Here is a 23,867-nt window from a genome sequence, read left to right as displayed (position 1 = left end):
TGCCAATCCTGACCTTAAGGATTAAGCTTTAGTCTAAGTGTTTTTTTCCCCCTCATCTTGCCCGAAACGCTCTGTGTATTAGTGGCTTTAGGTATTGTATGTACTAGCTCTATCTATAAATCAAACATTATGTTTGTAACTTATCTTCTTTGTATGTACTTTTTCCATGAATAAACATTTTGAATTTTATTTCATTTTTGACTTGTCTGTAGTGAGGTATCACAGTGTCATTAAATAAAGTTGATGCAATGGCCTACTAGAGCTTGTTCTGGATGAGTCGTTTCGACAAAAGTTTGCATTTCTTCCCACAGTCTACACCATTTCCTAATTGTTGTGGAAGGGGCATTCCATACTGCCTTTTCCTCCCCTGAAAACATTTCCTCATCTGCCTTTTGTTGCTGCTCCTTGTTAGGGGCTAGGAGTTCGGTGGTCAGTTCTTCGCTGTGTTTTTACACCAACTCCTCATCAGCACCATCCAACTTCAAGCCCAATTTCCAGCCCAGAGTAACAATTTCCTCAACAATAGACACTTCAGATCCAGGCTCAAACCCCTCAAAGTCTAGTTCTGAAACACATTCAGACCACATTTTAACCTCATAACTGCGCCAACCGAGTATTCTCGGTTGGCGCAGCTTTCTGCCGAAGCTCTTTTCAAAAAATCAAAACTATTTTTTATTTTTTCGTACCCACTCTAAATGTGTGCGAGGTTGGTTGTGTACGAAATGGACTCTTAGGACCTCCAGTGAGAGGCAGCCATCTTGGAAAAAATTCCCAGAATGCCCAGTCGGGAGCATTAACCACTTAACTGTGCCAACCGAGTTTTCTTGGTCGGCGGGAAATTGCGCCAACCGAGAAAACTCGCTTTGATTTTTCGTAACCAATTCTAAATGTGTACGAAGTTGGTTGTGTACGAAATGAACTCTTAGAACCTCCAGTGAGAGGCAGCCATCTTGGGAAAAAATCCCAGAATGCCCTAGGGCTGCTTGCTGGGTTAGTACTGAATGAGCAACCATGGGTGGCGCACGCGCCTCTGCCTCCCAAACACCTGTCCGACGCGTTGTTGAAAGATAATGCTCTGTCGGTGAAATTCAAACCTTATTGTTTGAAGAACTTAAGGGTCATAATATTGGGGAAGCCAGGCGCAATAAGGACCTAACACAAAGGTCGGATGCAAGCGAGACGATATAGCGAGCGTATCCAGTTGTAGCTCTGAGCGTCACCCTTGCAATCCTATGATATTTATTTACATGATACTTACATGAATCGTTTTTTGCGTTCAGTGATGATGCATCTGATACAAATAGCATAGATGAACAGTGTTAGCGGCTTCCATGGTGGTGTTTTCCATAGATATTTTCAAGAATACCTGAATCTCTTCCTGACTGATGGACACTCTTGAGGTAAGCTGAATCTCTTCCTGTGTGGGACCATACAAAGCGATCTTTTCAAGACTACCTTACAAATTGATCTTTTCCTATAATCTTTTCAATACTACCTTATGCTTTACATGCTTGGTTACATACAACCTACGAGTTCTAAAGCCAAGGGTGTACGTGAGTGCGTTCTTTGCAAGCACACAGAATGAAGAAACAGGAAGCGAAAATTTATCTGTACCTGGTGCACTGAGAGCGAAGTCACGCTGTGTACCATGGGCTACTTCGTTGATTATTACTCACTTCCGAAGTACTGAGTGTGTAATACAGTGTGTTACTGTGTAAATAGTGTGTGAAACTGTACATATCGTAATTTTAGTGTTTTTTTAACAGGTAATATTGCGACTAAACATTTATTGTGGACACATTACTGACACATGTATCACAGTTCCATGGAACATTATGAATGTTCTACTGTATACATATTGTAAAGGACACAAATATGCATCATATACGATAAAAAAACAAATAAAACCGCATTGGAAATACATAAAACAAATAATTGAAAATATATTTGTGGCCACACCCGGTGCTTGAATGGCCCGCGCGACTGGGTCTGGGCGAGTCACGCACGGGCGACCAGGCCCTGATGACGTCACAGCGCATCTTGTCCATGTCCCTACAGCCAAAGTAAGTGGAATTTGGTACTTATTTTGACATAGACATGTTCAGGGAAGGGAATTTTATCATTTTACGAAGAAAAAATAATTTTTTGGGAACACTTCATTTCATGCACACCGGGGGGAATTTCTCAATAAACTCCGAGCAGCACGGTGGTTAAGGGAGCTGGTCGGCCGAGCGGACAGCACACTGGACTTGTGATCCTGTGGTCCCGGGTTCGATCCCGGGCGCCGGCGAGAAACAATGGGCAGAGTTTCTTTCACCCTATGCCCCTGTTATCTAGCAGTAAAATAGGTACCTGGGTGTTAGTCAGCTGTCACGGGCTGCTTCCTGGAGGTGGAGGCCTGGTCGAGGACTGGGCCGCGGGGATACTAAAGCCCCGAAATCATCTCAAGGTATCCTCAAGATAGCCCAAGGGCTGCTGACTGGGTTATTTCTTAGTGAGCAACCATGGGTGGTGCACATGCCTCTGGCTCCCAAACACCTGACAGACGCGGTGTTGAAAGATAGCGCTTTATTGGTGAAATTCATACCTTATTGTTTGAAGAACATGAGGGTCATAATATTGGTAAAGCTAGGCGCAATAAGGACCTAACACAAAGGTCGGATGCAAGTGATACAGCACCTATGAGGACGATACAGCGAGCGTATCCAGTTGTAGCTCTGAGCGTCACCCTTGCAATCCTATGCTACCTCCAATTTATTTAGATGATACATATATGAATCGTTTTCTGTGTTCAGTAATGATGCATCTGATACAAGTAGCATAGATGAACAGTGTTAACGGCTTCCATGTTGGTGTTTTCCATAGATACTTGGTTGATGGGGTTCTGGGAGTTCTTCTACTCCCCAAACCTGGCCCGAGGCCAGGCTCGACTTGTGAGAGTCTGGTCCACCAGGCTGTTGCTTGGCCGCTCCAAGCCACATACCCACAGGCTACATACGCACCGCTGGGCCACATACCCACCACAGCCCGGCTGATCCGGAACTTCTCTAAGAAAACCGTTCAGTTCTCTCTTGAAGATGTCCACGGTTGTTCCGGCAATATTTCTTATAGTCGCTGGGAGGACGTTGATCAACCGCGGACCTCTGATGTTTATACAGTGCTCTCTGATTGTGCCTATGGCACCCCTGCTCTTCACTGGTTCTGTTCTGCATTTTCTTCCATATCGTTCACTCCAGAACGTTGTTATTTTACTGTGTAGATTTGGGACCTGACCCTCCAGTATTTTCCATGTGTATATTATTTGGTATCTCTCTTGTCTCCTTTCTAGAGAGTACATTTGGAGAGCTTTGAGATGATCCCAATAATTTAGGTGTTTTATCTCGTCTATGCGTGCTGTATATGTTCTCTGTATTCCCTCTATTTCAGCAATCTCTCCTGCTCTGAAGGGGGAAGTGAGTACTGAGCAGTACTCGAGACGGGACAACACAAGTGACTTGAAGAGTACAACCAATGTGATGGGATCCCTGGATTTGAAAGTTCTCATAATCCATCCGATCATTTTTCTGGCTGATGCGATATTTGCTTGGTTATGCTCCCTAAACGTTAGATCGTCAGACATCATTATTCCCAAATCCTTGACATGCTGTTTTTCTACTATGGGAAGATTCGATTGTGTCTTGTACCCTGTATTATGTTTCAGATCCTCATTTTTGCCGTTCCTAAGTACCTGAAATTTATCACTGTTAAACATCATGTTATTTTCTGCTGCCCAATCAAAAACTTTGTTAACATCTGCTAGTAGTTTTTCAATGTCTTCAGCAGAGGTAATTTTCATGCTGATTTTTGTGTCATCTGCAAAGGACGACACGATGCTGTGACGTGTATTTTTGTCTATATCAGATATGAGAATAAGGAACAGCAGCGGTGCAAGGACTGTACCTTGAGGTACAGAGCTTTTAACATCGCTTGGACTCGATTTTATCTGATTGACTGTTACTCTTTGTGTTCTGTTCGACAGGAAATTGAGTATCCAGCGTCCTACTTTTCCAGTTATTCCCAGTGACCTCATTTTGTGAGCTATCACCCCATGTCACATTTGTCGAACGCCTTTGCAAAGTCTGTGTATACAACATCTGCATTTTGCTTTTCTTCTAGGGCTGCTGTGATTTTGTCATAGTGGTTGAGTAACTGTGACAGACAGGATCTTTCCGCTCTAAATCCATGTTGTCCTGGATTGTGCAATTCATTGTTTTCCATAAAACTAGAAATTTGATTCCTAATCACTCTTTCAAACACTTTTATTATGTGTGATGTTAGTGCAACTGGCCTATAATTTTTTGCCAAGGCTTTACTCCCCCCCTTGTGCAACTGAGCTATATCTGCAGATTTAAGTGCTGCTGGTATCTCCACTGTATCCAGGCTCTTTCTCCATATTACGCTGAGTGCTCTCGCTACTGGTACTTTACATTTCTTTATGAATATTGAATTCCATGAGTCAGGCCCAGTAGCTGAGTGCATAGGCATATTGTCAATTTCTCTTTCAAAGTCTTCCGAGTTTGTGGTAATATCCGTTATATTATCTGCAGCTTGAATGTCATTCATAAAGAAGCTGTCTGGGTCATCAACTTTCATGTTGTTTATTGGTGTGCTAAACCTCATACATGAGGCCTCATACTGGCCTCTTAGAATTTCACTAATCTCTTTGTTGTCCTCTGTGTACGTACCTTCATTTGTAATTAACGGTCCAATACTGGTCAAGGTTTTGGATTTTGATTTTGCGTATGTGAAAAAATATTTCGGATTTTTCCTTATCTCTTGTATAGCTTTCTGTTCCAATTCCATTTCCTCAGACTCATATGATCGCTTCAACGTTTGTTCTATTTCTTCCATCTCCCTGCTTAGGCTTGTTTTCCTTGCTTGTGATAGTTGTGTCTGTCGAAGCATTTCCGTTATTTTTTTCCTTCTCCTGTACAGTCGTCTGCGTTCTGTTTCTAGAGTGGTCCTCTTTCTCCCCCTCCTCACAGGTAAGTGCTTCAAGCAGACCTTGTAAGCTTCAGCTGTCAGTTGAGCTATTCCCTGTGTGGGAGTTTTGTCGCTTAAGACCGTCTCCCATTGAATGGTTGCAAGGTCTACATTATTTTTTCCCAGTCAATCCTCCTATTGTTGAAATTGAATTGATTGAATATTCCTTCTCGATTGTTGGGTCTCTTAGACCTACTATCGTTGTTTATGCTAGGTCGCTCTTCAATGAGCTTATGGTCTGAGTATGAAGCATCTGAGATTGTGATGTCTCTGATTAGTTCATCATTGTTTGTGAATAACAAGTCTTGTGTGTTTTCGTTCCTAGTTGGTTCTGTAATCTGTTGATTGAGCGAGAATTTGTCACAGAATCTCAAAAGTTCTCTGACCTGTGGTTGGTTATTTCCCGGGTCATTCCCTGCTATGATATTTGTGTTTGCCATTCTCCATCTTAGACTCGGTAAATTGAAATCTCCAAGGAAGATAATATCTGGAGCTGGGTTTGCTAGGTTATCAAGTATGTTCTCTATTTTGTGCATCTGCTCTGTGAATTCCTCAACTGTTGTATCTGGTGGTTTATATATTAGAATTAGGTTTAGTTTCTCTAACTTAATTCCAAGTACCTCTACCACCTCATTAGTTGAGTTTAGTAGTTCTGTGCATACCAGGTTTTCTTTAATATACAGACTTACTCCTCCATTTGCCCTAGTTTTTCTATCACATCTATATAAATTATAATTTGGAATCCAGATTTCACCATCCATGTAATCTTTTGTATGAGTTTTCGTGAATGTCCCAAATATTGAGTTTGACTCTAATTGGAGGCCATTTATGAACTTAACTTTATTTCTTGACTTTGGCTTTAAACCTTGAATGTTTGCAAATATGAATGATTGTCCATATTGTGTGTCACTTCTGGAAGGTTTTGGTAGTTCTCCCTCCTCTCTACCCTGACCCAGGGTGTGTTGTTGTGGCAATGGTTTGCCCAGTTTTGGAAGTGATACTGGGGAGTGTGGTAGTCTCTGTGTAGTTGGGGGTTGTAGTATGTGTGGGCTTGATGACGAACCGTAGTCCAGTTTTGGGCATTTCCCCCTCTTCATCCGTACTCCTGCCATGTTTCTGCCTGTCTTGTTTCTCCCTCTGTTTGTGCCTGCCTCTAAAAAAATTTCAGGGCTATTATATTGGACTTCCTTTCTTATATAGCGCTGTGTACCTCTGACGTGGAAATCTGGGCAATGAAGATCGTAGCATTTCCTCTCATTAACTGAGAGTTTGCATAGCTTAGGGTGAAAATATCTACACTCTGTATCAAAACGACATCTGCCTTTCCCTAACCAGTTTCGGCATTTCCGTGGGGTGCATGAATGAGCATTCCGTGCCTCTGGGCCCATATCTGCACTGTCCTTTTACATAATACCTGCAAATATTTTCATCTGTGATTGTATTATTCTTGTTTGTACCCTTCTTCTTGAGATATCTTGAGATGATTTCGGGACTTTAGTGTCCCCGCGGCCCGGTCCTCGACCAGGCCTCCACCCCCAGGAAGCAGCCCGTGACAGCTGACTAACACCCAGGTACCTATTTTACTGCTAGGTAACAGGGGCATAGGGTGAAAGAAACTCTGCCCATTGTAACAGGGGGGTCGGGGAAATAGCTCTATCTTGTCCATTATTCCACCCCCCAGTTAACTAACGAGGCCGGGGGAAACAGCTCTCTCTAGTCCGTTGTCCCGTCCCCAGTTAGCTAACTATTCTAGAGCACCTCCAGAGTTCCTAAGGCATCCTCTCTCGTTCAACACCTTGTAACCTAGGTATTTGACTACCTAGGTGCTAAGACTACAAGGCGCCGTAACTTGATCCGCTACCAGAAACTCTAGAGAGAACTCTAGAATACATTTCACTGCCACAAACGTATAAGAGACACGAAAGGAAAGAAATGAATAGTGAAGTAATTAGTGAGGGTTTGGGGTGAGAGGTGGGAGGAGCGAGGAGGGTCATTAGTTGAAAGTGAGAGTTTAGAGAGGGGTGGAGGGAGAGGTATAGATAGGTAGAAGTAGAAGAGTAGATAGTAGAAGTAGAAGAGTAGATAGTAGAAGACAAAATGCTGGCACCATCCATTCAAGATCATTATATACCAGACAAGGAATGGAACTTGTCTGTATCACAATATTCACAAAAGATGTTATCAAGAGGTCATTATTAGTATGTCCCATCTTTATCATGTACTCATTAAATCATGAAACCAGTAATCACAGAGGCTTTCTCACCTCAACTCAAACTCTAGGGGACACAAAGGCAATTTAAATAATAAATTCAATTATATTTCACATGATAACTATTATAATTTAAGCAATGTTCAAGATCTATATATGTAAAGTGAGTCATCCTCCAAGAATCTGAGAACACTACAACTGACTGCCCCTGATCATCACACAACACTTGTAAAACACGACCAAGTCACCTTAATGTTCAACTCACCAAGTGTCTGCCTATAGCTGGATAGAGGGGGGAGGGGGTCTATAGTTGACAGAGACTGTCTCGCCCTGCCGGCCGACAGCCTCCCTGCTAGGGCCGTCTTCTCTGCTCTGCTCACTGCCGTTCTTCTCTGTCTCATTAATGCTCTCGAATCGATAGTTCTCCGAGTATATATTGGAGAACCTAGTAGCTAACTCCGCCCACAAGTAGATAGCCTCTGGCTCTCTACCAAGCCACTCCTTAAACGTCGGCATGTTTGAAGGCTACCAGGCTCCAATTATAAGATTTGCAGAAGCAAGGTGAAATTCTCATGATCTGACCTCAGGTCACTTGAGGTCATTAATGGTTAGAGGTGTGAAACTCAGGCTTACCAAGCTGGCGCCTTCTCAAATTCCTGTCTGTGACTCATGTACTCTATGTATGTATTAAATACAACTAAACCAAACACTTTTACAGTGTTACATCTCCCCTTCTCCTCGAAAATAAAGTTTTTGCAACACTGCTAAAGCAAGCTAGCTGTGTGCGACAACTTTATTAACGAAAAAAAAATACATCCTAGCTAAACAAATATACATCACCCTACTCTAAAAATGAAATATGTAGACAGACGTCCATTGTCTCTGGCTGGGCGACGTCACTGCTTGGTCTTGTAGATAATCCTGTACCACATTTCTTCAACACAACTGCCTCCGTCGCTTCTCCGTCGTTAACGCACAACAACCCTTGGTCAACCAGAAAGCCGTTACTACTTGAACTGCGCACAGGACCGTGGAATTTGGTTGTCCCAGCTGATCTGTAATTGGCCCTACGTCAGTCACCATGAGAGACGTATATTGGGGTTTTTCACAGCTATGGGGACTAGTTTCGAGTTTCTAAGTTTCGAGACCTTCATATAATAGTTGCCAACAGTAGAAATCCCATCCTACTCTTCTCCTCCCTGTTGCTCCAGCACGCCTCCTTCGGAGAGCCACTTCTGACAGCCACATCAAGTCCGCACGACACAGGAAGAATCACTCAACAGAGCACAATGCTTGCAGGAGGGGCGGCCAGTTAAGGCAAACGATCCTGTCTTGCAATTACGCTCCATGCAATGATGCTGACACCAGCAAGGGACACTAGGCATCGTGTCTCACTCAGCTTGTCTTATCTTCTTCTTTCTTCTCTCTTCTTTCTTCTCTTTCTTCTCTCTTCCTTCTCTCTTCCTCCTCCCATGGGTCTTTGACAAGCGACCTGGGGTCCATTGGGGTCCGTCTGTCCTGGGGTCCATCCTGGGTAGACCAATGTTGGTGGGACAGACTGGAGTCGTTATTGTTCCTCTTTCCATCTTTACTGGGTCGTCTGCAGAACGACCTGGGGTCCACTGGGTAGACCCATGTTGACCGACCGAGAGGGCTGCATCTTGGGGTCCCCCGGGGTGGTGGTACTCACCTAGTTGTACTCACCTAGTTGTGTTTGCGGGGGTTGAGCTCTGGCTCTTTGGTCCCGCCTCTCAACCGTCAATCAACAGGTGTACAGATTCATGAGCCTATCGGGCTCTGTCATATCTACACTTGAAACTGTGTATGGAGTCAGCCTCCACCACATCACTTCCTAATGCTTTCCATTTGTCAACCACTCTGACACTAAAAAAGTTCTTTCTAATATCTCTGTGGCTCATTTGGGCACTCAGTTTCCACCTGTGTCCCCTTGTGCGTGTTCCCCTTGTGTTAAATAGACTGTCTTTATCTACCCTATCAATCCCCTTCAGAATCTTGAATGTGGTGATCATGTCCCCCCTAACTCTTCTGTCTTCCAGCGAAGTGAGGTTTAATTCCCGTAGTCTCTCCTCGTAGCTCATACCTCTCAGCTCGGGTACTAGTCTGGTGGCAAACCTTTGAACCTTTTCCAGTTTAGTCTTATCCTTGACTAGATATGGACTCCATGCTGGGGCTGCATACTCCAGGATTGGCCTGACGTATGTGGTATACAAAGTTCTGAATGATTCTTTACACAAGTTTCTAAATGCCGTTCGTATGTTGGCCAGCCTGGCATATGCCGCTGATGTTATCCGCTTGATATGTGCTGCAGGAGACAGGTCTGGCGTGATATCAACCCCCAAGTCTTTTTCCTCTCCCAGATGATACCTTGTATCTGGCCTCCTGCTCCCTACACCTATCTTCATTACATTACATTTGGTTGGGTTAAACTCTAACAACCATTTGTTCGACCATTCCTTCAGCTTGTCTAGGTCTTCTTGAAGCCTCAAACAGTCCTCTTCTGTTTTAATCCTTCTCATAATTTTAGCATCGTCCGCAAACATTGAGAGAAATGAATCGATACCCTCCGGGAGATCATTTACATATATCAGAAACAAGATAGGACCGAGTACAGAGCCCTGTGGGACTCCACTGGTGACTTCACGCCAATCGGAGGTCTCGCCCCTCACCGTAACTCTCTGCTTCCTATTGCTTAGATACTCCCTTATCCACTGGAGCACCTTACCAGCTACACCTGCCTGTCTCTCCAGCTTATGTACCAGCCTCTTATGCGGTACTGTGTCAAAGGCTTTCCGACAATCCAAGAAAATGCAGTCCGCCCAGCCCTCTCTTTCTTGCTTAATCTGTGTCACCTGATCGTAGAATTCTATCAAGCCTGTAAGGCAAGATTTACCCTCCCTGAATCCATGTTGGCGATTTGTCACGAAGTCCCTTCTCTCCAGATGTGTTACCAGGTTTTTTCTCACGATCTTCTCCATCACCTTGCATGGTATACAAGTCAAGGACACTGGCCTGTAGTTCAGTGCCTCTTGTCTGTCGCCCTTTTTGTATATTGGGACCACATTCGCCGTCTTCCATATTTCTGGTAGGTCTCCCGTCTCTAGTGACTTACTATACACTATGGAGAGTGGCAGGCAAAGTGCCTCTGCACACTCTTTCAGTACCCATGGTGAGATCCCATCTGGACCAACAGCCTTTCTAACATCCAGATCCAGCAGGTGTCTCTTGACCTCCTCTCTCGTAATTTCGAACTCCTCCAAGGCCGCCTGGTTTACCTCCCTTTCTCCTAGCACAGTGACCTCACCCTGTTCTATTGTGAAGACCTCCTGGAACCTCTTGTTGAGTTCCTCACACACCTCTCTGTCATTCTCTGTATACCTGTCCTCGCCTGTTCTAAGTTTCAATACCTGTTCTTTCACTGTTGTTTTCCTTCTGATGTGACTGTGGAGTAGCTTTGGTTCGGTCTTGGCTTTGTTTGCTATATCATTTCCAAAATTTTTCTCTGTTTCTCTTCTCACCCTGACGTACTCATTCCTGGTTCTCTGGTATCTCTCTCTGCTTTCTGGTGTTCTGTTATTCCAGAAGTTCCTCCACGCCTTTCTGTTCAGTTTCTTCGCTTCCATACATGCCCTATTATACCATGGATTCTTCTGTTGCTTCTCGGATTTTTCCCTTTGGGCCGGGATGAACCTGTTTACTGCCTCCTGATTGTGGTGGTGGAGCCATGACCTCCAGGTAGTGGGCTGGTCGTGGTGGTGGTGATAACCACCCGTGAGTATGGTACACAGCAGCCGTCTCCCTCTTTTGTATGTGCGCCTCGCCTCTCTTCTGGCTCCAACCTGTGAATGAACAGAAAGGCGACAATACCGTGCTCCCAAAATGTTGTGTGACCCTGTAGTTTGTATGGGGTTTACACAGTCAAATCATAACGTTCTCCTCCTGGCAACGACTACACTCAAATTTTAATAATCCAATTAACTCTGAATGATACTGACTTGGTGGAACATAAAACAGTAACAGAGTAAAGTTTAGAGAAGAGAGAATAAGCTCGTCACTACTTTTAATTTGTTACTAAATGAATCTCCACAAAAAAAAATTATCAATACTAATAGACAAAACACTAGCCTAACTTAACTGTACCGTTCTTAATCTTAAGTACTTAATTAACCGTTACTCCCACCCTTAACCTACAGCCACCTACGTGACCCAGAGTGTTTCCCTAGCTTCTCCGCCGGTCAACAACTCAAAACTTTTGCCACCCCTGTGACCAGACTATCTAACGTCGAGCGTCCCCAACGTGAAGTCTACTGACATACTAAGCCTCCCCCTAGTATGCTGTACAATACCAGTACACCTCGGGTTATTGCATTCAAATGGAGTAAAACAGTCGATCGCAATAATCTGAGCAGAACCACCACTTAAAACTACTTAAGAACTACACCTGCCACTCCCCAACTGACCTAGGGACCAGCGGTGGCTGGGTGTCCCCCTGGGACATGCGAGGTCACCTGTCACACTCAGCTGAGCTGCACTACCAACACCGCTAAGTTCCCAAATCACCAAATCTTATCACTAACATAAATCACTACACACGCAAGTTCTGGTGAACATTATCTGAACTCCACACAACTCACAAAATCACTAAAACACAACGCCAGAGAATCACTATCTCCTAACCTGAAAAAACTCGCTAACTCGCAAATATTAAACACCTGTCAAGATCTCCCTGATAGCGCCTGAGCGGCAAAAGACACGTGGGACTGAACAATGTTAAATGAACACTACCATAAACATTGTTCAACACCGCTGCCAACATTGTAACGGGGGGTCGGGGAAATAGCTCTATCTTGTCCATTATTCCACCCCCCAGTTAACTAACGAGGCCGGGGGAAACAGCTCTCTCTAGTCCGTTATCCCGTCCCCAGTTAGCTAACTATTCTAGAGCACCTCCAGAGTTCCTAAGGCAGCCTCTCTCGTTCAACACCTTGTAACCTAGGTATTTGACTACCTAGGTGCTAAGACTACAAGGCGCCGTAACTTGATCCGCTACCAGAAACTCTAGAGAGAACTCTAGAATACATTTCACTGCCACAAACGTATAAGAGACACGAAAGGAAAGAAATGAATAGTGAAGTAATTAGTGAGGGTTTGGGGTGGGAGGAGCGAGGAGGGTCATTAGTTGAAAGTGAGAGTTTAGAGTGGAGGGAGAGGTATAGATAGGTAGAAGTAGAAGAGTAGATAGTAGAAGTAGAAGAGTAGATAGTAGAAGACGAAATGCTGCCACCATCCATTCAAGACCATTATATACCAGACAAGGAATGGAACTTGTCTGTATCACAATATTCACAAAAGATGTTATCAAGAGGTCATTATTAGTATGTCCCATCTTTATCATGTACTCATTAAATCATGAAACCAGTAATCACAGAGGCTTTCTCACCTCAACTCAAACTCTAGGGGACACAAAGGCAATTTAAATAATAAATTCAATTATATTTCACATGATAACTATTATAATTTAAGCAATGTTCAAGATCTATATATGTAAAGTGAGTCATCCTCCAAGAATCTGAGAACACTACAACTGACTGCCCCTGATCATCACACAACACTTGTAAAACACGACCAAGTCACCTTAATGTTCAACTCACCAAGTGTCTGCCTATAGCTGGATAGAGGGGGGGGGGGTCTATAGTTGACAGAGACTGTCTCGCCCTGCCGGCCGACAGCCTCCCTGCTAGGGCCGTCTTCTCTGCTCTGCTCACTGCCGTTCTTCTCTGTCTCGTTAATGCTCTCGAATCGATAGTTCTCCAAGTATATATTGGGGAACCTAGTAGCTAACTCCGCCCACAAGTAGATAGCCTCCGGCTCTCTACCAAGCCACTCCTTAAACGTCGGCATGTTTGAAGGCTACCAGGCTCCAATTATAAGATTAGCAGAAGCAAGGTGAAATTCTCATGATCTGACCTCAGGTCACTTGAGGTCATTAACGGTTAGAGGTGTGAAACTCAGGCCGACCAAGCTGGCGCCTTCTCAAATTCCTGTCTGTGACTCATGTACTCTATGTATGTATTAAATACAACTAAACCAAACACTTTTACAGTGTTACACCATTGTTTCTCGCCGGCGCCTGGATCCGCAGGATCGCAAGTCCAGTGTGCTGTCCGCTCGGCAAGCATGACTTGGCTACCTCTGTGTTTTTTGTTCTAACTTTCTCGTTTCTGCATTCATTGCACATTGCCCTTGCACGACTTGGCTACCTCTGTGTTTTTTGTTCCAACTTTCTCGTTTCTGCATTCATTCTCAGTATTGGCCTTACCTTTCTCCTTGTTGCTTTCGTCTTTCTCATTTGTGTTCTCATTCATCTCATTTTTTCTCTCCTTATTCATATCACCAGTTTGCTCTACAATATTGATTTCTTCATTTTTGCCTTCATTTTTGTGTACCTCGACACTATGTCCTTCTACATTGCTACTTTGACTCTCTAAATTCTCAGTCCCTGGGTTGTGCTTAGAGTTCGTTGCTGTCTTTATATACTCTGCATATATTTCTGGTAGTTTCTGTGTGAATTGTAGCCTGTGTACTTCAGGAATGTTATTCATTAGTATGGTAATGTTTTCCCACATCTGTCTGTCTCTTTGACAGATCCAGTAGTTACCTTCCCGGTTTGCATATTGTGTAGGTAATCCTGTACAACTCAGGTGAAATCTTGTTACAAATGTTACATACAATGCCTACAACAGTCTTCCGAAGTGACTTAAGGCAGCCTCCACACACCTCCATGTTGGGTTTGTGATGTTATGATATTATATGCATATATTTATAATATTATATGTATGTATTGTCGGGTACGTGAGGCAAGTAACAGTATACAAGATATCCTAAGTACTTTATCCTGTCAACGGTCGCCAACGTTGGGGTGTCTCTCTCTCTACATGGACACCACCCAGTAGTATTAGCGATAACTGTTACTCACCGTAGCCCTGCTGGTCTTCACTCAATCCTCGCGGCGCCACTGTTCGCCAGGAGAGTATCCCAGTCGATCCCCAGCCAGCCTTAAAGCCAAAGAATGAGTGGGAACACAGTTTGCTCTCTCCTAACCATGTGCCCGCCCCAACAAGGGCTCTACTACTAACTGCAAGGTCGCCAACTGGTGTTTCCCGTGTCCAGTAACACGTCAGTGGTATTGTGGAATTGTGGTACTAATGGCAGAGCTCACTTATTAAATCTGGTCTCAGGCAGGTATATGTCTCTAATACTCTCACTCTTTGGAACTGTTCTATAGCAACAAGATATATGGATGGATAATACAAACGCATTTTGTATTTTACTTAAAACTTTAAGGTATTATATCCGTATCAACAACGAAACATCAAGTACAATGCAGAAAGTTACTCTCTCTTCATAAAACTGGGGCTCATCTAGAGGGCAATACTCCCCCCTCCTGTCAATGTCATAATCAGCTGAGCGGCCCCCCTCATCATGCGAATGCTTAGTATTTGTTTCTTTGGCGTGAAGCGCCTGACTCTTTAAATTCGCATTTAAATTAAAAAATTTAAATTCTATGTTTGTAATCAACACAATATTTCTATAATGGCAATAGAATGCAATGAATCACCACACTGATCTCAAGTTCAATAACTCATTTCTACAGCAATTAACATAATATTTCACTATAATAGTGTAATGCACTGTAATTCATAATAATTACAATGAATGCAATTAACCACGGTACTGTTCTTAGATTCAGTAATTCCTCTCGAAGGCGATAACACAATTAATCACTGCACACATGGAAATGTTATTCATCACACCAACATATACATATACAGAGATAAATTCATCAATATCGATAATAATAAGATAAATACTGGGCACACAGCCTAACACCAATAACTGGTACACTTATATATATATTCTCTGGCATAAGTTATCATATTAATGTCACATGAAAGAAATCATCAACAACACAGTCAACTCTTCAATAATTCCAGGTGCCTGCACACACCACAAATATATATTCCATGAGAGCTTTCTACAGCCTCTCTTCTCACAACTGTGTCCTACAAAACGCTTGTGCTCTCTAGAGTGGAGTACTGCTGCACAATGACAGCCCCTTTCAAAGCTGGAGAAATTGCTGACCTGGAGAGCGTGCAGAGATCCTTTACTGCTAGAATCCACTCAGTAAAACATCTAAATTACTGGGACCGACTAAAGAGCCTAAATCTGTACTCCCTTGAGTGCAGGTGGGAGAGATACATAATAATTTACACATGGAAAATAATTGAGGGGCTGGTCCCAAACCTGCACACAGAAATAACACCACATGAGACCAGGAGGCATGGCAGGATGTGCAGAATACCCCCGTTGAAAAGCAGAGGTGCAACAGGTACTCTGAGAGAGAACTCTTATCAACATCAGAGGCCCGAGACTGTTCAATACGCTTCCACTACACATAAGGGGCATAACTGCCCGACCCCTCACAGTGTTCAAGAGAGAACTGGATAAGCACCTCCAAAGGATACCTGATCAACCAGGCTGTGACTCATACGTCAGGCTGCGAGCAGCCACGTCTAACAGCCTGGTTGATCAGTCCAGCAACCAGGACACTAAGCCCCGGAAGCACCTCAAGGTAACCTCAAGGTAACCAAAGTGCCGTGACATAGACATTAGTGAGCCTTGCTCACGACATGAAAGATACTCTGGCTAAATATATAGCTGATTAAAGGGGAATTGGGAGGGAAACTAGAATCACCTACTTCCACCTCACTGATGTGGACTCGCCCTCCGGTAGGAGTTGAATTGCTGCTCCTGGTCCCGGCTCTCGCCTTGTAGGGAACGCCCCCACACACACACACTGATGCGTTCTCCAGGAACCCAATCAACGTCCCAAAATAAACGCGTCGTCTCCGTGCTCTGTCCTCCGCAGGTCTGTGTTTCTCCACAACTTTTTGTGGGGTTGGAGTCGGTCTCCCGGCCGTCGACTTCTCCTCACAACTACGGCTGCCAACCTACTTCTCGGCTGCAGTTCGTCCTGATTCCCAATTAGTTTTCTTTTTCACTGCTTCCCGGTGGATTGGCCCAGCCGCTACGTTGTCTCTGTGAAGCTATCATACGCCCCAGATATCACTGTCTAGACTTCACTTCTTGCACAGCACCTGTCCCTGGAGCACTTGTTGCTCAATATTCCGTCGATTCCCTCTTCAATCCAACACATGAACAAGGGAAGACCTCACGGCGTACTTGCAGACTACGGGTGACGCGTAAAATCCACGGGAGCGGGGTACAACTGTCAAATCTAACAGGACCAACCTTCGCACATCCGTCCCCCTTGATGTGTCGTGTCAGACTAGTTCCCTCACGGAGGATTGGCCCAGCCACTACGTCATCACTGGTGAAGCTATCAGACGCCCCAGTCGTCACTGCCTAGACTCCACTCTTGCACAACACCTGTCCCTGGAGCACTTGTTGCTCAATATTCCGTCAATTCCCTCTCTGGTCCAACACATGAACGAAGGAAGACCCCACAGGTGCTGGCAGACCGCCGGTGATGCGTAAATCCTCTGGAGATGGGGTAAACTGTCAAACTGACAGGATCCCCCAGCGAACGTCCGACCTCTTTGGCGTGCTGTCTCAGACTGGTCGCGCCAAAGAGGCACGATCTCCGGACCCCCCCCTGCCTTCGTGACGTCATACTTGCCAGGGGCGGTTTTCATTGGCTCCCTGTGCCACGTCACTGTCAGTGACCAATCTGGTGCCACTGACGTCACACAGTTTTGGCAGCAAAATGGAGGGGCCAGCGCCATATAGGCGTCCTAAAGGGCCTAAACCACAGGCCAAAATACTGTCTCCACTCGATCATCCGGACTATATGGGAAGGACCCCCAGCCGGATTATCACATTTTTCGGATAATGGTACTTTTTCACCTACGAGTCCAAAAGTGACAATTTCCAACTACTTTTATACTACAAACAACATAATTTGAATTGCCTTGCCACATATAATTATTAAATATTCAACTAGAAACCTCAACTTACCTTGTTGGTGTTCATCTTCTTGATTGATGCCACACATCTTGAAGTTAAGAATTCTTAACAATTTTCGTAACTTATACTAACACAACACTAAAATTAACACTTAAAATTACTGTACAGTTCATTAAGCAAAGTTAGTTTTGACTGCCAGCTGCTGAAACCTCACTGGTTGAAGGCATTTGGGTTGCCTGTGAGGCCTCGCTTGTTGAAGGCGCTTGCATGTGCCTCACTTGTTGAAGCGCTTGCATGCCCTCATTTGTTGAAGGCGCTTGGCTTGCCTGTGACGCCTCACTTGTTGAAGGCGCTTGGCTTGCGCCTCACTTGTTGAAGGCGCTTGGCTTGCCTGTGAAGCCTCACTTGTTGAAGGCATTTGGCTTGCTTGTGACGCCTCACTTGTTGAAGGCGCTTGCTTGCTTGCGCATCACTTGTTAAAGGCGCTTGCTTGCTTGCGCATCACTTGTTAAAGGCGCTTGGCTTGCCTGTGGCGCCTCACTTGTTGAAGGCATTTGGCTGCCTGTGACGCCTCACTGGTTGAACAACACATAACTTGTCTTTAATTGCTAGGACAACCTTCTTCCTCTTAACACCTCCAGAATGATTGATGCTGCTACCAGACATAGTCTTGGCCAAAAATGTTCAAAGTTACTATGAAAATAAAAAAGTTATTTAAAAAAATATTTCACTAATGGAGCAGCACTGTGACGCCGCACTGGTTGAGGTGTATAACAGTAACTTGTCTTTAATTGCTAGGACAACTTTCTTCCTCTTAACACCTCTAGAACGATTGATGCTGCTACCAGACATAATCTTGGCCAAAAATGTTCAAAGTTACTATGAAAATAAAAAAGTTATTTAAAAAAATATTTCACTAATGGCGCAGCACTGTGTATAACACGAGGGACGGATGCACATGGGTTGACCAGTGTTGGACAGGTCCACTTGGGGTGGGGCAGCTATAGCGCGTTACGTAGGCCGCCAGGAGGAAAAAAACTCACAATATTTTTTAAGGAAACTTCAGCCTGTGCACATTAATTTTAGGAAACTTATTTATTTGTTATTACATAATTACTAGTACTTATTTCATTTGTTTTTGGCTATGATTAAGTGTTCTAAAATTAATGGTAATTCCTGTACCTAGGTGGTCCCTTCCGACGCACCCCTTCCCCCCTCCCGACACCACCCACCCACCCCACCCCTTCCTCCACCATGCGTCTAGAGCCACAGACGGGATTAATACGGTATGGCCGAATATTCATCCGGCCAAACCAGCTTTTATCCGGTTCCTGTGGCCATTTTGGCCGGATATTGTGATAACTTTATCCGATCACGATTTTGGCCGTATAAGGGCGTTTTCCGGATGTTTGAATCCCGGATAATCGCGGGGTTACAGTACTCCTCTTTTAGGAATTTCTCGCCAACGCAAGAACACTACACTCTCCCACATATATCAAATTGTTGCCCGCAACGTAGAGAACGCTCGGGAAAAGTGGATATGACTCTTACAGCAGGCGTGGGAGAAATATAAGGGGGGAACACCGTCACAGTATATATATACAGTGGAACCTCTATTAACGAGTTTAATCCGTTCTGGCACCGAGCTCGTTACCTGGAAAACTCATCTTTGGAAACAAATTTCCCCATTTAAAATAAAGGAAATAAATTTAATCCGTTCCACTCCCAAAAACATCCATACTTGTATGACTTTTTTTTATGTAAATATAATATTGCACATGTAAATATAAATGTTTTGTTGTAGTATTTTAATATTTACTTTACCTTATGAAGAGTAGTTGCTGGCTTGAGGGAGACGATGGGGAGGTGGGAAGGATGAGAGGGGTTATGGTGTGGAAGGAGAATCCAACTCTGAGTCAGGCAGACTCTCTCTTCTTGGGAATGTCACACAAGGATGCGTTAGACCAGCACCAAATAAAAATCTACGTTGATTACACTCGTTGTGTCAACAATATAATAGTCTTACCACGAAGATACAATACAATGCCGTTTTCTCAAATAGGCAATGTGGTTATTAAAGAAAACGGAAATTTCATGGAAAACATGTATACAATCCCCAAGTCGATCGGATAAGAATTGGATTTTATAGAAATATTTGCTCAAATGACGCTTGAGCGCGGTGTTTGGGTGCATTCAAGAGAAAAAAAGTGTGTTACGTTCAAGCGACATAAACCTGCGAAAGTGATAACACTTTCATAAAGTGTTATCACAAAGTGATAAATTAATTAAACATTTTCACACACCGGGTTGTCACTGCTTAATCAGGGCAGTTTTTCCAAGAATGCGTTCACCTTTTCAAACATTCCAAACACTTCCCTGATCTCAGTGGAAGAGGCACCATCCTCCCTTACCTCCTCATTCCCTTACTAATGGTGTAAATTGTTGATGAGGACCTGCCATACTCCCTTGTGAGATCAATCACACAGACACCACACTCATGCTTTGCTATAATTTCCTTCTTTAAATCCACAGTAATTGTGTCTTTCTTCCTCTTGACAACACTATCTTTAGCAAGCAGCTTCTTTGGAGACATCGTGTGTTACAAATTGTAGTCGCAAAACCACTAAAAACCCGAAGAAAAGCTCAAATAAATCCATAGGGATGCTTGTCGTGTGAGATACAAGAACAACACTGGCGTCGGAGGCGTCCGAGAATTTGCGAGAACCCGCGAGACGCTAGGAAGCGCCATGTGGTTTCACTCGTCAATAGAGACAAATTTGCTGCGAGTGGCTTGCTCGTTACTGGAAAAACTCGTTAATAGAGCCACTCGTTAATAGAGGTTCCACTGTAATATGTATTCAGTATATTTATAATATTACATATGTTTATATGTTCAAGTTTGTGTGGGGGTACTTATTGCCTTGTGGAGAAAATATGGTCCTCTTGGGACCGTCTAGTTGACCGTTGTTTGTCCCAGGTCGGGGGCAGGATGCCACCGGTTGCCAGTTACTTGATTTATACACTGATTATTTGCCTGTAATGTCCTAAGGGAATTTCTACTTTCTTCCAGCTTGCAATGCTATTCACTTACTCTATTACTAGTTCCTAGATCCACTTTCCCGTATTACAGTATACAGTATATTGCCAGTATATTATCACTGAGGGAGTATACTGTTACTGAGGGACGTCCCCTATACTGTGTAGGCCTAGTGGCTGTGGTGTAAACAGTCAAGTGTGATGCCTCCTCCACAACTTTACATTTATACTTTTTCAAGTACAATTCTCTAACACTATCCACTAATTTATATGTTGTGTTACATGTTCCACTTCACTGTTCAACGTATCACTGCTCGCTATATTTGATATATATCGCTTATGCCTGTACACATGAGCCTGGTGGCCCTGGCTCACCACGTGGTCCCACGTTTAATCCATATTTAACTCAAAGTTCCATTGTTAATTTCTGTATTCAACTTTCCTACGGGTCACTATGCACTCGGTGATCACTGTGGGCCGTAATCCATGGTTGTAATCCTAAAAACGCCCGGTTTATTCCAGTGTTTTAACGGAGCGCGACGACACACGCCCGTCCCCTCCCCTGAGAACTCGCGCGAAAATAGATATTTTCAAGAATACCTAAATCTCTTCCTGACTGACGGACACTCTTTGAGGCTAGCTGAATCTCTCTCTGACTGACGGACACTCTTTGAGGCAAGTTGAATCTCTTCCTATGTAGGACCATACAAAGTGATCTTTTCAAGACTACCTTACAAATTGATCTTTTCCTATAATCTTTTCAATACTACCTTATGCTTTGCAAGCTTGGCTACATACAACCTACAAGTACTAAAGCCAAGGGTGTACGTGAGTGCGTTCTTTGCAAGCACACAGAATGAAGAAACAGGAAGCGAAAATTTATCTGTTCCTGGTGTAACGAGAGTGAAGTCGTGCTGTGCACCATGGACTACTTCGTTGATTACTACTCACTTCCGAAGTACTGAATGCGTAATACAGTGTGTTACTGTGTAAATAGTGTGTGAAACTGTACATATTGTAATTTTAATGAATTTTTAACAAGTAATATTTTGACAATAAACATTTATTGTGGACACATTACTGACACATGTATCACAGTTCCCTGGAACATTATGAATGTTCTACTGTATACATATTGTAGAGGACACATATATGCATCATATATGATAAAAAACAAATAAAACCACATTGGAAATACATAGAACAAATAATTGAAAATATATTTGTGGCAACACCAGGTACTTGAATGGCCCGCGCGACTGTGTCTGGGCGATTCACGCAAGGACGACCAGGCCCTGATGACGTCACAGTGCACCTTGTCCACGTCCCCAGAGCCAAAGTAAGTGGAATTTGGTATTTATTTTTACATAGACATGTTCTGGGAAGGGAATTTATCATTTTACGAAGAAAAAATAATTTTTTGGGAACACTTTATTTCATGCGCACGGGGAATTTCCCAATAAACTCGGCGCAGTGCGGTGGTTAACCCTTAAATTGCGCATCGCATCATATCATATGATGCTTTGGTCTACTGCGCACGATTTGAAATTCCCGCAGGGTATAGGGGGTCCCCATATGCTACTCAGGGGCTATAGTAAACAGCCGCCATTTTGAAAAAAACTCCAGCTCACGCTACTATCGCTTGGGAGGCCTCAGTTACCCAGCAGCCACCATGTCGAGCGCACGGCCGAACGCTTCCCGGGCACGCCCCACGCAATCACTCACCCAAGAGCAAATAACCAGTGAATTATTTTCCGATGGTGAGGAAAGTGACTTTGATGACTCTGATATAGATAAAGACTACACACAATTGACCGATGAAGATAGCACGGACAGTGAAAATGAGATACAGCCGCCTCCCATGGCGAGACCTATACGCTCACCCATGCCACCTCGCCCAGCGTCTACCCCAATTCACCCACGACCATACAGTTCCTGTGCTTATTTAGAGTCTGAGGATATTTTCGGTGACAAGTCAGAGGAAGCTGACTCTTTTTCTGGTTTTAGTGAAGTGGAATCAGAACATAGTGTTACCGAGCCTGGTGCCAGTACCAGTGGTGTTACTGGGCGAGATTTTGTCGCGTCAGCAGCGTCTTGCCCAGCCAAGTGCCACCGCATGGAACAATTTGAGGCACCAAGAGCCTCATGTTCACGTTCTTCTACCTCACGTGCACGTAGCAGCCGTACTGTGCGTAGACGGGCTTCAGCTCCTGGTCCACGGGGTGCATCGCTTCCTCACCGTAGTGCCCCTGTTGCGCCCCCTGCGTCTCGCAGGACACCAGGTGTACTAGTGTGGAGTGATGATGCTGGTTTTATTCCCTGAATTCCTGCCTTTGACAATAAGGACATTGGGATTACAGAGCTTTTCCCTGATAATGGAGAGTATATGAGTGAATGTGATTATTTTACAGCATTCTATGATAAGCCGCTCATGGAATATATTGTACACCAAACGAACCTTCATGCGGCTCATCTCATTAGAAGAGAGATAACAGAATTTTCACGATTGCAACGTTGGAAAAACACCATGTCTTTTTGGGAATAAAGTATGCAATGCGTTATAAGCTGGAAGAAAATAAGGAGGTTGAAGCAGTTGAAAAACCAGACTTCAGGAGAGGACATTATGGTGACCTTAGAAATTTTTTTAGTGAGTATAATTGGACAGACTTGATGCTAGGCAAGGAAGTGAATGAGATGTATGGCAAGTTTTGTGAAATATATGATAAAGGCACAAAAAAATTTATACCAAAACAGAGATGCAGAACTAGGAAACAGGATTGGTTCAATAGAAATTGCGAGAGGGCTAGAGACCGAAAGACACAAAAATGGAATCAATACAGGAAGAGGCCGAACCCCCAAACATACCAGCGATACAAAGATGCGAGAAACAACTACACGGCAGTGAGGAGAGAGGCAGAAAGAAATTTTGAAAAAGGGATTGCGGACAAATGTAAAACAGAACCAGGTCTATTCTATAAATTCATAAACAACAAATTGCAGGTAAAGGATAATATTCAGAGGTTGAAAATAGGAAATAGATTCACGGAAGATGAAAAGAAAATGTGTGAAACACTAAACGAAAAGTTCCAAAGTGTGTTTGTACAAAATGAAATCTTTAGGGAACCAGATACAATAAGAATTCCAGAGAACAACATAGAACACATAGAGGTGTCTAGAGACGAAGTGGAAAAAATGCTCAAGGAGCTCGGTAAGAACAAAGCAGCTGGCCCAGATGGCGTTTCACCATGGGTTCTGAGAGAATGTGCATCTGAGCTCAGCATTCCACTTCACCTGATCTTTCAGGCATCCCTGTGTACAGGAATCGTAGCAGACGGGTGGAAACAGGCTAACATAGTTCCAATCTACAAAAGTGGCAGCAGGGAAGACCCCCTCAATTATAGACCTGTATCATTGACAAGTGTAATAGTGAAAGTATTGGAAAAACTAATCAAAACTAAATGGGTAGAACACCTAGAGAGAAATGATATAATATCAGACAGACAGTATGGTTTTCGATCTGGAAGATCCTGTGTATCGAATTTACTCAGTTTCTATGATCGAGCCACAGAGATATTACAGGAAAGAGATGGTTGGG

The 23,867-nt window shown here is 43.8% G+C and overlaps 1 protein-coding gene across 1 annotated transcript in view; it reads right to left on the bottom strand.

Moving 5' to 3' along the window:
* Positions 1-449: 449 nt before the first annotated feature.
* The window catches only part of LOC138360475 (aspartic and glutamic acid-rich protein-like), a 37,391-nt gene continuing 13,973 nt past the window's right edge, over positions 450-23,867 (bottom strand). Inside the window, exons 5-6 of the mRNA XM_069320264.1 lie at positions 13,569-13,748; positions 450-565 (exon numbers count right to left, since the gene is read on the bottom strand). Coding sequence (XP_069176365.1) covers positions 450-565; positions 13,569-13,748 — 296 coding nt within the window. The remainder of the gene's footprint in view (positions 566-13,568; positions 13,749-23,867) is intronic.

Source organism: Procambarus clarkii, unplaced genomic scaffold (genome assembly GCF_040958095.1).
Source record: "Procambarus clarkii isolate CNS0578487 unplaced genomic scaffold, FALCON_Pclarkii_2.0 HiC_scaffold_112, whole genome shotgun sequence".
Lineage (NCBI taxonomy): Eukaryota > Metazoa > Arthropoda > Malacostraca > Decapoda > Cambaridae > Procambarus > Procambarus clarkii.
The sequence above is the reverse complement of the archived record's forward strand: the minus strand, read 5'-3'. Positions and strand labels throughout refer to the sequence as shown.